This window comes from Anopheles coustani, chromosome 3, assembly GCF_943734705.1.
Source record: "Anopheles coustani chromosome 3, idAnoCousDA_361_x.2, whole genome shotgun sequence".
NCBI lineage: Eukaryota > Metazoa > Arthropoda > Insecta > Diptera > Culicidae > Anopheles > Anopheles coustani.
In genome coordinates, this window is record NC_071288.1 from 30,686,333 (window position 1) to 30,700,595 (window position 14,263).

Sequence of the window (14,263 nt, forward strand, 5' to 3'; positions counted from 1 at the left end):
ACATAAAACAATCAACTGATTAACTTATCGTAAGTGTGTAAACTTTTCACGAAAGTTGAAAAATCCGAAATAAAGCCTTTTCTCTTAGTTGAATCATCTTGTTTGAACGGGATTTTAGTTTTCTTCTAAAAAACACATGGGTTTCCGTATACACACCGCTTTCACAGGCGACAAGCAATACAGCATGCCATTCCATTTTTCCTTTTTTTTCGCTTGATGCGTGTTCATTTTAGGACGGTCGTCCTCGGATCGAGCAATTGCTCAGCCCAACAATAATGACAATGCCGTTGACTTTGTCGCAAAAGGATCAGCCAGTCGGCGGAGAAGAGTCCTCCCGCGCGCAAGAAACCAAACGTCGTCGATGGGTAAAAAGGCGCAATCATCGTTCTCGGCTTTCGGTTCGCACTCTACGACGTCCCTTGTCTCTTCGGAAACGGTCGAACCATCGGAAGCGCACGATTCCGGTGTGGTGAAGTTCATACGATCGCAGAAGAAATGCGCTCAGCTGGTGTACGGTGGGTACATCTACAATCGTAAGATCGTGCAGCAAAATGGACGCACCACGTGGCGCTGCTCTGATCTGCTGAAATATCGCTGCAATGCGACGTGCGTCACCAAACTCAACCAGCTGGTCAGCATACGCCGGGAACACCACCACGAGAATCATCTGAGCAAAATCTGTACCAAGTCCCTGTTCGACTACCCAGAGGATCTCGAGGAGTATCTGAATATTTACACGCGCGATCCGATCGATGCAAGTAACCAGGTGGAAGTGATAGATGCCGGCGCCGAGTACAAGGTTGTGCTGCGGGATAACGGTGGTATTAACCGTTTGACCAGGGAAATGATGCATGAACAGGAGGATCACGTCGAGGTAGAAGTCGAGGAGGAGGACGACGATGATCATGTAGAACAAGATTAAGAGTAAAGTACTAAAGACGATTGCGCCATTGAAAAACTATGTGTTCATACTATCTGTTACCGATTGTTCCGAAGATAAGAACACACATAATAAGTATTGTTTTATAGTAATGAGTTCGTATTAAACTCGTTATTCTTTTGTATGTGTGTAGTAAAGTACAATAAATAACTAGTCGTCGAAAAACATTGTAAATATAGTCCAGATTGTAACATAGAACAAACAGAACGGAGATAGAATCTAAAAGATAGAAAAATATAATACATTCACAATGCTTACGAATCATCCATGACAGTTTAATGAAAGAAATTTAATTTATACAGTAAAGTTGCTTAAAATTTGGTTTATCCTACCCTTCTACGCCTATTTCATGATTCTTTTCAACACTTCGCATCATTTTCACCCAGTGTTAGTCGCTGCAGCGAAAAAAGCGGAACCACTGAAGATCCACATTGCCGTTCCCAAGAGGCAAACGGTGGAGATCCTCGAAGAAGTTCATATTACCGTTCCAACGAAGCGGCATTCGTCGCTTCTGGAAAACATCTTGCTCAGCGATACCCCAGACGAGAGGAAACACAAGTTCCTCACCAGCCGCAAGGGTGGGGTACAGCTGATACACGAAGAGTATCTCTACCGATCGAACCTACGCCGACAGGGCCGAGAAGGGGACATCCTCTACTGGGAGTGCGTGCATAACCGTGGAACCAAGTGTCGCGGTCGGCTGAAAACGGTCGGCAATACCATCCACAAATCCAACGGTAAAGGTAACTCCGGAACATCCCTCGAGGGGCTCATGTGTCCGATCGAGAGTTGTGCAATCAATCCCACCGTTTATCCGCTCCGGGCCGTTTGTACCCACGCGTTGATTATGTTTCTTCTTGTCTCATTTTCAGTGGAGCACAACCATGAGAGCGATAAAAAACGTATCGGAGACGCTGTGCAAGCAGGTACCGTTGTGTTATTGAACATTAACAAATTGTGAAGCAGTTCGTCCGCCCGCCCCGTGAGTACTGCTGGAAAAGGCTGAGGGCTGATCTATCCGCGAAAGCCGGGGAAGAAAATCGTTGAAAAAAAAACAATTCACAATTCAGGTTCTGAAATGAAAAGTATACTCAACAAGAGTGTATAAACAAGATTTAGCTGTAATGTAGTAAAGAAGTCCGGGTGAAATGGGGATTAGTCTAGTGGGAAAACCCGTTCGAAAGACGACTCAGGAGTGTTCGGAACATACTCGCAGTGTACTGGATTTTAATAAAGGTCCCTTGTAGAAGAGAACTGCGAAAACACCAACGTGTGGGAAAAAGCTTCCTGTTTGACGATCTTCTTTCTACCCATTAAGGGATACGGAAACTTTTTCCCCTGGTGGCAAGTCCTCTTGTATCGGGAAGGAGTGATTCGAAACGCTCATGGGTCCATTTTCTAACATCGAAAAAGCAACGCAGAAAGAGCCTATCAGAACCTTAATGGGTATCGAAGAGAAGGGAATCTTGTTCTCCAGGTCCGAACGCATAAGCACAATAGTTATGATGCTCTTGTTCTAACCACCAAAAACGGTTTAAGAACAGACAGGTTTTCCCGCAGCAGGAGCAGAGTGTGTCCAGCACACGAACGTGTTAACTTTTAGGGAGAATGGTTGGCCTTCGTTCGTTGGCTACAAGATGGCAGATGAAACTAATTATAACATGATACCTAGGGGAGATAGATTAAAACACATTTATCAATATCTTAATATTTAAAAAACGTGAACATTTATAAGGAATAAGACAGTCGTGGAAGTGTTGCAACCGAACTCTGTTAATTCTGCAAGTGAAATACAAGCGAACAAGAACGTTTGGTGCGCACGATGATGCGGCACGAAATTCTCAAAAAGACCACACATTTCTTGAGTGGCTCGTAAATATGGAAAGAAACTCTTTGGACACCGCACGAGGATATAGTTTTACTAATCTATCGTTATACCTCTTTCTGCTCTGTTTCTTTAAACAACAATACGGAAGTTCAAAGGACTGATTTGTACGCCGATGCGTCCCAACTGCCTCCACCGTCGACTACCAAGAAGCCTCCGATGAACGCAACCGAGCTGAAGTTTATCAAAAGTCCCTGGTCAACGCCGTGTCTGGTGCTGGACAACTACCTTTACAACTGCCACAGTACACGTGGAGACATTGGCTACTGGCGTTGCCACAATTACTCGCGCAAAGTGAAGGAGGAACGGTGTCGGGCGCGTTGCGTTATCAAATGTGGCCGCCTGAGCGCCCTCACCGGTGCCCAGCACAATCATCCGCCGCACACGGAGAAGATCGATCGGATCATGCGTAGGAACTACGCCGACGAGCAGATGCAGGAATGCCAACAGCAACAGCAGCAGGAGCAACATCAGCAAGAACAGATCTATCATGCAGCAAGTGACACAAACAGGAACCGAGAGATGATTATGTTGGTAGCGGCGAACACAGCAAATCGTAACTGTAGAGAAGCAGTTGTGGAAGTGCCGGTAGAATTGGCTGTCGTTACAACGACATCCCCTAGCACCATGTGCACTACCGATGGGAATGGCGGTACCACGACGCATGCCGTTTCTAACGCATCGCTACCCGCCTCCTCATCGTCTGTACTTGCCCATCTTCTAACGAACGGCATCAAGCTAGATGACTACACCCTGCCGGTGGTGGAAATGTAGTGCCTAGTGGGATGGTCCGACGATGGGGTGATATTGTAGTGAAGTGCAAAGTGTCCCTCCCCCGGGTTATGTGCAATTCGGGACGACTAGTATGTTTGGAGAGAATGTCCAATCAACCCGAAAAAAAAGCAATCGCAGAGGAAGCTCTCGAAAGCAATATTTATCTCCTCTACACCTCCCCCTGATCCCATGTGTGCGCTGGGAATGTGTGGGCTCCGGGAGTCATTTATCATGTGCAGACTAATCAAGAGCGAGCAGGTTACCTCTGAGCCAAGTTTCACTAAGAAAAGCAGTCGACTAATAATATTCTATTGAAATAAATGCTAACCACAATCACTATTTATTATTGTGCGCAAAAGATATGCCTCATCAAAAAAAAATATAGCCTGTTGTTGCGTGTGTTTTTGTATGTACGTCATTAAAATGCATTCACAAAATCCCGAAAAAAATGACCAAATGGTTAACAATGCGCTGTTGTGACTCGCACTAATCAAAATATATTTTTTTATGACCTTCTCATTCCGGTGCTGACTAGGTAAACGAGGGAACCGCCCGAAAGTGGAGGAAAGTGAACCACCACACATAACGGAACATCAGACGCAGACCGAAGTCGTCATCGGTGGGCGTGCTTTCATTCGTAGCCAGCGCGGGGCACCGCTACTGGTGAAGGACAGCTTCATCTACCGGTGCGAGCGAACACGAGGTAACCGATCGTACTGGCTGTGCGTCCGGTACAAGTCGCACAAGTGCACCGGGCGCATCATCTGCCAGGGCAATGCGGTGCTGAAGCAGACGGGCCATACGCACCAGATCGATCACGCCCGGTTGGCCCAATCGACCAAGGTCGTGTACGATCTGACCAAGATAAACCTCACCTCGTGGATTAAGGCCGCGGCTAACCAGCAGCGACGTCGAGCAGCTGCCCGGTCCGGGCGAATGCGGGAGCTGCAGATAAAGTTGGACGAAAATGGGCAAATGTTATCGAGTGGATCGCTTTAAAGGAAAAAAAAAGAAACGATACGAAATTATACTCCAGCCGCCAGCATAAGCCTTTTTTCTTGAAAGAATTTACATGTCATTACAACCATTTCACACCCCTGGCCACCAGAGAGAAAAGCACCAATTGGCGAAAGCTGCAACAAATTCTCGCAATATGATCGCTAATGAATTATCTCTTTTTTAATTATTGTTCTCTTGCAGTTCCTCTAGAGTTCATCAGCAGCCAACGTGGCTATCCGCTTCTTGTGCTCAGAGGATTTCTTTTCCGGAAAAACCGTGACAGATACTGGCGATGCATACGGTACGTACAGAGTAATATCGTCTCATCAAGTCCAAACCACCATCAGCAGCATTTCTTGATTTGACTGTCGGCGCAACCATACTTAACCGACTTCTTCATTTCTTTTCCAGCTGCACCAAGTACAAGTGTTATGCCCGCGTGATACTGACAAGTTCCAAAAAAATCAGATTGATTGGCAGACACTCGCACGATCCAGAGACGGAACGGATCGAACTTGGACGTCAGAGGCGAAGTTTGTGTAGCGACGAAGCGAAGGAGGATAAAGACGAAGAGCCAATGGTCTGTCCTCCGGAAATTGAACAGCACTATGTTCTTCCGGACTAGCGCGTGATGGCCACTAAGGGATAGCATATGTTACTTCATGTAATGCGAAATGCAAGGACGCCAAGTGTAATATTTTTCTTGCAAACAAAGCAAATCTAGATGAAGCCATTGATTGGACAAGTTTCTAGATACCGGGCCGCATTGGGCTAAAATGCAGGGAATTGGAGAATTAAAGACGACTTGAAAAACAGTCAATAAATCAGAGAGGAAATCTACAGTGGAGGAGAATATGTTGTGCTTGATTGACCCGTCTGTTGTTCAGTGTGTAGTATTATAGTTTGAATTTAAACTTTCCTTCACCCCATAGCATGACAAATTTCTTTTCCTCAGTGTTTTTAGTACAGTAGCTGACCTAACGCGTTTTGGTATTTTGTGTTTTAGTGACGGCAATACCGTTACGTCCACCACCGCTCGGCGACAACGTACCGGTGCCGAAGTTCTGGTACTCTGCGCCGCTCACCTTCGTTGTGAACCGGCGCGGCACGAAGAATCTACACTTTCGCGGCTACGCGTACGTCCACAAGAAGCGCCACAATCGTACGATGAACTGGGTCTGCTGCAAGGGCAACGTCACGCAGGGTAACTGCAAGGCGCGCGTCGGGACGGAGGGAGTTAACAAAATTCGGTTCGGAATGCACGAGCACAATCATCCGCGGGGGGTGACAAAAGGTGGAGAGTGGAGCTTTTAAAAAGTATGAGAACTCAACGGGGAAGGACCGTAAACAAATAAATTTTCGAAATAAATGAGTATGAAACTTCCGAACTCTACTTAACGCATGTTACACTGGTTAAGCCTTACATTTAAAAAAAAGTTAACTTCTTCTAATTGTTTCGGGTGGGGGGTTGTTCTGTTTCAGACGAATCTAATTTCTGTTTTCTATCACATCTTCCCCGGCCTTAGAGACGACATCACGATGCGAAGACATTGAGCTGCCGTACGAAACGTTTGCGTATAACATCGACTACACAACGCGCCCGAACCGGAAGGGTGGCATTAACTTGCACTGCGCCGGGTACGCCTACCGGCGGAAAATGGCCTACCAGAACACGATCAACTGGGTGTGCGCTTACCCGTTGTCGAAGCCCCCGCACACGCTCCGCTACCCCGGACGGTGCGCGGCCCGTTGCATCACCAACGCCTCGGGAGGGATAAAGTTTAGCAAAAAACATCACAACCATGCGCCCACCATCCAGACGCACTTTGTCTCGGTTGCGGACGAGGATTGATAAAAGAAAAAAATCTGCAAACGGTGGGTTTGCATTTTGGTCGTTGCAATAAATGTGTTCAATATTTACTCTCCGGTGTCCGGTCCTTTTCATCAGTGCTATGGTGTAGGTTTGTGGCTGCAATAGGATCCCAAGATATTCCCGAAGTGGCATGTAACATTGAGGGAAGACAACAAAATACACACGTCCCCAGTGTTCCAGGGTGTGTTCACCCTGGTATTAATGACCCCACTTTCGCTTTTTATAGTGACACTGTTAACTGATTCTAAATGTTTTACTGTTTTATTTCTAGAATTATTTGCGACACTCCGGAATGGCGAATGGTTGGAGCAGCTACCCTACAAGATCGCGACAAATCGTAGTGGAAAACAGAACCGTACCACCACCAATATGCAACTGTTTGGGTTCGCGTATCAGAAGGAGGCAAGCTTTCGGACCACCACCAACTGGGTGTGCATCCGGAACGGCAGGGGGGACATGCCGCTGCGTGATCGATGCCAGGCGCGTCTCGTACAGCGAATGAATGATGGCGCACTGAAGTTGAACCGACATACCCATAACCATCACCCAGAGCAGTACTACTGAGTGCAATTCTTGTGCACCAACACCGAGGGATGATGCAGAAAAAGAGAAATTTAATAAAACAGTCTTATCGCTCGGAACCCATCACTGTGTTCCGTGGTCAGAGAATAGGAGGGCCATTTAAGAAATTATTTAGACATAATTATTGACCCTAGACATCAAATCGGTTACTGTAAGGGATAGAGATGTGTTTTGTTAGGTAAATGTTGTAAACCGTACATGATCCTAACGGAAGTAACTAATAACTATTTGTTGTTCTCTCCTATTCTCTCCTATTACCCCACGTATAACACACCTGAAGGAGCAAAACCAGTTCCACCGCAATCGAGTAGCGTCAAATGGGACAGCAGTCTCAACAACCCGTCCGATGCGTTGGAAGAGGATCAGTCATCGCCAGAGGATCACATAGCCGTGTTCACCCGGACAATGCGTGGCAAGGAGCAGCTGCTCTACCTCGGTCAGCCGTTCGTGTTCGAGAAACTTGCCCAGCGGCCGGGCGGTCCACCGAAGAAGATCTGGCGTTGCAACCAGTGGTGGAACCAAAAGTGTCGGGCGCGGGTTTACACCGTCGATCGGCAAATTACGCCACTCAACCGATACCATACCCACACGAACATTGTAAAGCGGAAGCAGCGCATTACGAAGGCGCGGCCCGCGAATAACCGGCCGTCCCCGTTTGCGTTCAAATTGAAAAGTAAAGTTTCGGTTGGATCGGAAGCTAAGTGAGTTGTTTTTAAGGATAATAAAGGAAAACCTGTTGTAACGCGCCGACACTATCGACGACGACGGAAAAGGCGGCTAAATGTAATTGTCTAATGCTTGATAGAAATATTAATATTTTTTAGGAAGTGGTGTTTAGAATTAAGCATAAAGTGTAGTTCGTGTTTAATTTTACTCTTATTTATATTTGCCGTTACCTTACACTGATTCCCGTTTTATCTCTCCCATCCTTCCGAACACAGAGAACAAAACCTTACGGCCAAAGGTGAAGGAACCGATCTCGTACAACAGTAAACGCACCGATAGGACACCAATGACACCCACTGCCCACGTGAGCAACCGCACGAAAATTATCGAAAAAGTGCCGCTCCACGCGGGCAGTACCGTTTACATCAGCACCGTCGATCTGCTGTCCATCTACACCACCAAACCGTCTCTCTACACGACCCGGCTGACCGAGCTGACGTTCGGGGCTGAAACGCTGCGCAATAGTTGCCTCTACAGTAGCGATGCCGCCGAGGGAAGCAGTTTGGTTCCGCTTGACAAAACGAAACTGGACGCGGTGCTGAGTGAGTTACACGCCATTTTCCTTTTCTTCGATTATTTGAACTTGTTTTTCGTTTTTTTACAGCACACGTGGTGCACGTTTTCCAGCAGCAAAATCAAAACCTTACGCGATGAATGGTAGAAAATTACATCCGCCACCAGCTGTACACCTTACAGAAGAAACGAACCGTGCGCCGTGATAAGTAGATGGACGACACCACTCGGAATCGTGGTTTCTTGATATAATATTAGAAATAAATTAAAGAGTGAATTTTCGAATCAAGTATCGTCGAACGAAACGAAATGAAGAGAGTGTCTAGAATATGCACGTGTTGTTCGTATATTAATCTTTTTTTCTTTCTTCGTAAGTTTAAGTTGCATATTTTTGGTATGACTATACTAAAAAAAACTCATTTACTCCTGTTTTTCTCTCATCGCAGCATTAGCCAGACGGGCACTACGCAGTAAGGATCACGAAATTGTCCCTATAGCAGGGAATTCCGATGTGATTTTTATCCAAACGACGCACGGCTCGCAGCAGCTCGAGTATCGAAAATATACCTACCACCGGAACATACGCACCAGCGCGTGCGAGTACTGGCGCTGTTCGAAAGCGGCCAGGCTCAAGTGCAAGGCGACGATCGTGTCCGATGGAATGACACTGCGTGTCAATGACACCTGGCACAACCACCTGCCAATGAAACGGCTTATCTACGGAATGGCCGTCAATGAGAAGCGCAACCTCAAGAAGCTTAAAACATTGAAGCTGTTAAAGCAAGAAAAAAAGACATAGGTTTGTCAACATCGGGGTGGCATCCCCCGATTTTTTGTGTTTAAAATTGTTTTTTTTTTATCATGCTGGAATTTTGTCATCCACACATCTACCCCATCCCAGGACATTTCTAACGTTTTACTCCGTTCTATGCCTTTTCAGTTCTCGCTATCGTATGCGAGCGGACGCGAGCGCAGAAGCAACTGGACAGGTTGCAAATGAAGGGAAAACCGCCTTAAGGGACAGTGCGAGGATAAAACAGTTAAAAAAATGGTAACTCTAACAGACAATCCGGATGTGACGTTCATTGAAAAGATGGACGGCTTACAGCTCGTGCATCAAAACTACAACTACCAACAGAACTACATAACTGGCGTGGCTTAATGCTCAAGTGAAGGGCGACGATCGATCGAATGGCCAGAACGACCATGTGCATCGGCCACGTTTGGCACTATCACATACCGAACGGTTTTCGTATCACATAATGACAAACTATCCTCAGTAGGCTGTGGAGGGTGTGTATGTTTGAGTTTATGATGAAATAAAAATAAAATAGGTTCGCCCATTGTTTTCAACGCATTCCCCCCACCAATTGTGTATTCATATGATCTCATATCTCTCACCACATATTGCGCCACTTTATCATCAACGCCAGCAACAACCAACTTCTAACCGTTATTCGTTTCCTGCTTTTTTCAGCTCTCTCCGTCAGCATGCGAGCACAGAAGCAACTGGATAAGTTACGGAATGGAAGCCGTCATTACGGACTGTATCGCAATCAGAAGCGCTACCTGAAAAGACGTTACACGTTGGAGCTGAAGAAGAAAAAATAAAAAAATACCTATACCAGGTTCGTCCTCGGTATTTTGATTTCACTTTGCAATCGGTCACATTAGTGTTTTTCGTTTTGATTTTGAAAACACGATTCATGGATCCAGTAGGCTTCAATGGAACAAATCGCAACTTCATACGATGGTCTATCTAACGACACCCCATTCCCGTTCCGTGTCTTTCTAGCCATCTTCATCGCCATCAGCGCACAGAAGCAACTGATTAAGGTGCGTGACAAACTGTACCGCAAAACGATTGGCCGGGCATACCGAAGCTACTGGACGTGCATCGAGTACGGTTGCCCGGGCGAGCTGATGCTGCAGGAGCTACGTGGTGGTACGATCACGATCACCACCGGACATAACGATGATTGCACGTGCGACTACTTCAAGAATCGACCAGCGGAACAGTGCCTGCTGACGGAGTCGGAGCTTACCCGGCTGGAGGAATCGTTAATGAACGATACGCTCGAGCTCGGTGCAACCGTTGCGGCCATATCGATCCTAGACCGAACCAAGCAGTAATAATGTACTCTTGTAATGAGCACAACAGTGCCTGTGTGAAATAAAACATCTCAGAAACCCTTCACTAGTTTGTGTGTGTGTGTGTATGTGGGTGTAGTTTAACAACGCTTTCCCATAGGACCGCCCGCCATCTGTTCCCCGTGCTCTGTGTAGAGTTTTTAAAAGTTTTTTTTTCTAACATCCATTCCGTGACTTTCTTTTTCAGATGATTCGAAGGTCCATTACGTCGTGGGTGTTCGCGGTAGTCGTAAGCTGAAGGTGGGCGACTATTCGTTCACCAGGAACAAGCAGTGCATGTCCAAGACGTATTGGTCGTGTGCGCGGGCCGCGTTGCATCGGTGCAAGGCGCGCGTGGTTACCTACACGACGAAGAGCGGGGAACCGGCGCTGATGGTGCGCTTTCCGGAGCACAATCATGAGCCGTTCTAGAGCGATCAGACGAAGTGGATTTAAATGCTAGTAATACGTGAAAAAAATGATAGTGAAAAAGGGAATGTGCGAAAGGAGCTCTGATAAGATTTAGATTACGACACGATTGTAAATAAAACAAATTCAACTTTGTATGTACCATAAACGATGCTATAGTACTAACATTTGTTATAGTACACGATGTTATAGTAATTTGTTCACCACACTCAGAGGTTGCTCAATGGCGGATCCCGATTCCACGCGGACTCTAACCTCAGCCAAGTGTTGCCTTTACTAATCACACTTCTCTTTTCTCTGTTTTTGTTTTTGCAACACCCGGAAGATAAAATCTCATTCATCGTCGGACAGCGAGGGAGTGTACTGCTTTCGGTAAACGGTTACAGATACGTTAAGAATCGCATGAGCGCTTCAAAGACCTATTGGATCTGCCGGAGAAAGGTAAGTCTAGAAAACCCGATACAATACTTCGTTCTTGATTTAAACGATGATTTGACCATGTTTCCCGGGCTCCGTATGCTTTCAGGGTGGCGCAGGATGTCGAGCGCGCATCACAACGGTCCCGACTGGAGAGAGCAACCTGCCCGAGGTTGTACTTTTCACCGGTGTACATTCCCATCCGAAGGAAAGCACGGATTCCAAGCGTAGCGCGATATATTTGCCAACCAAAAGCACGGTTGACCCAGTTACCGCCAAAAGTCCCAAACCCGTAGCAAAGCGGGAAAAACGAAAATCGCATTAATCGTATTATTTCGATGGGGAGTAAAACTTTTGCTAACGGGTAGGCACAACCGATACGCTGGCAACGCTCATTAAATGGTGACGATCTGGTACGATCATGTCACCATCCCAAAGGTGTACTATAGGAAGAAGAAAGAATGTTTGCTAACTACATGAAACTTTCCTTGATGCAAATAATAAAGATACATGCCGAACTCATTAGCACGTGCGTGGGACGACTGCGTTTTCCGACACGTTCTGATCGCGAAAGTTTTCTCTATACCCTTTTGAAAAGTTCCTTGCGAAGAGCACTGTTGTACTAACGATTGAGCACTAATGTAAACATTTTTTCTTTCTTTTTCTTTCACTACCTTTGGCGATGCATTTTCCTACCAGTTTGCAAAAACACTAACTTGTACCTGCTCACAGCAAAGGATGTGGCAGAGCTTCAAACAATCGCACGAGAAGGAGCACCAACGGCAAGCTCGTCGGTCCCGCGAAAAGTACGCCAGTATCGTAGGTCGGGAATATCCAAGACCAACGCCAACAATCGCTTTCAAAACAATATGCTGCAATGTGTCGCTATGGACCGGGACCATCGGAGTGAAGCAACCGACAGCCAGAAGAAACCTTTTCCACCCGTTGCAGTGAAGAAAGAGGCGAAATTTGACGTGAAGAATGAAGAATGCCAAGGCCATGAGGCTGGTAAGGTGCAGTACAGCTACGGCCGTGGTAACAACATGCTCATCTACGACGGTCATCGGTACATCAAGAACAACGTGTATGGTGGCCGAACGTACTGGAAGTGTACCAGATGGCACGCGCAGTGCAAAGCCCGTGCCATCACGAACGTCGAAACACCAGATCTATGCACTACCAAAAACTTTCACAACCACAGCCCGGGCGAATAAGTTAACACGTTAAGCGCTATGCCCAAATTGCGCTGCTTTCCGTTCTGCCAGCGATTCGTAGAAACGCCGGCCTACCCAACGGGCTTTGTCGGTCCGAACAGACCGACGCCGGCTTACGGGGAAGAACACTGTCGGCCGCATGGGGCCGACGTAGCGCTTAACGTGTTAATAAGCACTACGGGTGAAAGTGAAGACCCGCGCAATTTACATTTTTAAGCGACCGAAATAAATGGGATGATTTTTTCCATAATGAATTTATATTATCATCACAGTTGATAATATTAACGGTAGTGTAAACGTTAAGAACAGTGCTGAGAGAGATGCCATGAAGGAAATAAAAATACTGTTTATATGTAAGCGTGAAAAAAGCATGTAGAAAATAGCCGCAAACCGTTTTCACTTTTAACAGTTCGTAGGTAGATTAAACTGTTACTAATTTTCTACTTTGAACTAACATTTTCCCTTCCTTTTTGTTTGCAGGAATCATTTCGATCGAACGATCAGATTGGCCTCCGTACCGCCGGACAACGATCACAGCATTCGATCGCGAGTATAGCTACAAGCAGTCACAGCGAAGCGGACGGTGCCTGCTGGTCGTGGATGGTGTCACATTCTTCCGCAACCGGCAGCGGCTCGGCAAGCAGTACTGGAAGTGCAACCAGTACTACAAGTGTCGCTGCCCGTGCATCGCCGTCATTCAGGAAGAAACCAACCGTATGACAGTCAAACACACCCACAACCACGACCTCCCGTCCGCATCGTCGACACTCGGTAGCTCGTCGCTGGCGGCTACCGGCAGTGGGGCACGTAGAAAACGTTCTGCCACCAGTGGTGGAGGTGGTCTGAATGTCCTGTACGCCTCATTATCATCCGGACCGTCGGAGTTCATTCGGGCGACCAGAAATTGTGAAGCACATTTGCTCGACTCGAAACCACCGTCACTTCCGGTGCTCGAACCGTCGTTCAATGTGGACGAAGTCGATGACTCTGAGGGCACCCTGGACGACGATAACAATCATCATCATCTCGTCTAGAAGTGCGCCATTTTGTCCGGGAACTTGACCAACATGATCTGATGTATTAATTTTGCCACTGTGAGTGATTTTATTGACACATCACTTGAGATAGTTTTATTGTACTCGATTTGAATCAATGGCAGCTTGGCTTTTTAAATCAAACTGGACAATATTTGTCATGTGCTTGCATGAGAATGTATTTACTAATGAATTAAGGAAAATGAGAAGAGTATTTTTTTATTCACTCCAAGTCCAATGATGTACCTCCACGGAAAAACCCATCCATCCAGCCCATTTATTTTTGGGTGTTCCCTTCCTAAGAACCTGCGGGATTTTTGTCTACCACAATTCGTTTTCTTCTTCTTCTTTTTCTTGGCGTAACAACCTCTTGGTCATGCCTGCCCGTTATGGGCTTACGAGACTTGTTTCCCTGTTGTACGTGGATAGTCAGTCCTCTCGTACAGGGGAGGGTCCGGTCTCAATTGGGATTCGAACCCACGCCGTCGAGGTGGTGCGCCCCGGCGCTCATGGGCCGATTTTCTAACCGGCGCTACCGCTCGGCTGTCGTAGACCCCCGCGGACAATTCGTTTGGTAAAACGTTATAATTTAAAATCATTTCATTTAATGAATCGCCCTTCTAATAAGGTCCTTTAAGGCCATATCAACCAACTGGACAAAGTTGAACATCGATTCTTCCTCTATTTCGCTTTATAAGATTATTAAGTTACTCCTCTGGCGTTAAGGCCGTTTTCAGGCGATTGGAA

The 14,263-nt window shown here is 46.5% G+C and overlaps 1 protein-coding gene across 28 annotated transcripts in view; it reads left to right on the top strand.

The window, feature by feature from the left end:
* Nucleotides 1-14,263, top strand: part of LOC131272578 (modifier of mdg4-like) — a 48,769-nt gene that overhangs the window by 5,800 nt on the left and 28,706 nt on the right. Inside the window, exons 5-7 of one of the 28 annotated variants that reach the window (XR_009180140.1) lie at nucleotides 8,739-9,091; nucleotides 9,233-9,585; nucleotides 9,770-9,791. The exons of 15 other annotated variants lie outside the window; for them this stretch is intronic. Coding sequence is in view for 11 of the 13 variants with exons in the window: in XM_058274356.1 (XP_058130339.1) it covers nucleotides 234-922 (689 nt within the window). In the remaining 2 variants the exon portion in view is untranslated. Of the gene's footprint in view, nucleotides 1-233; nucleotides 1,019-1,326; nucleotides 1,684-1,812; nucleotides 2,783-2,916; nucleotides 3,836-4,134; nucleotides 4,636-7,333; nucleotides 7,834-7,994; nucleotides 8,322-8,383; nucleotides 8,567-8,738; nucleotides 9,586-9,769; nucleotides 9,885-10,087; nucleotides 10,490-10,630; nucleotides 10,986-11,967; nucleotides 12,852-12,962; nucleotides 13,736-14,263 lie in introns of those variants that run through there. 12 more of the 28 variants (XR_009180141.1, XM_058274375.1, XM_058274370.1 and 9 more) reach the window with 12 other exon arrangements.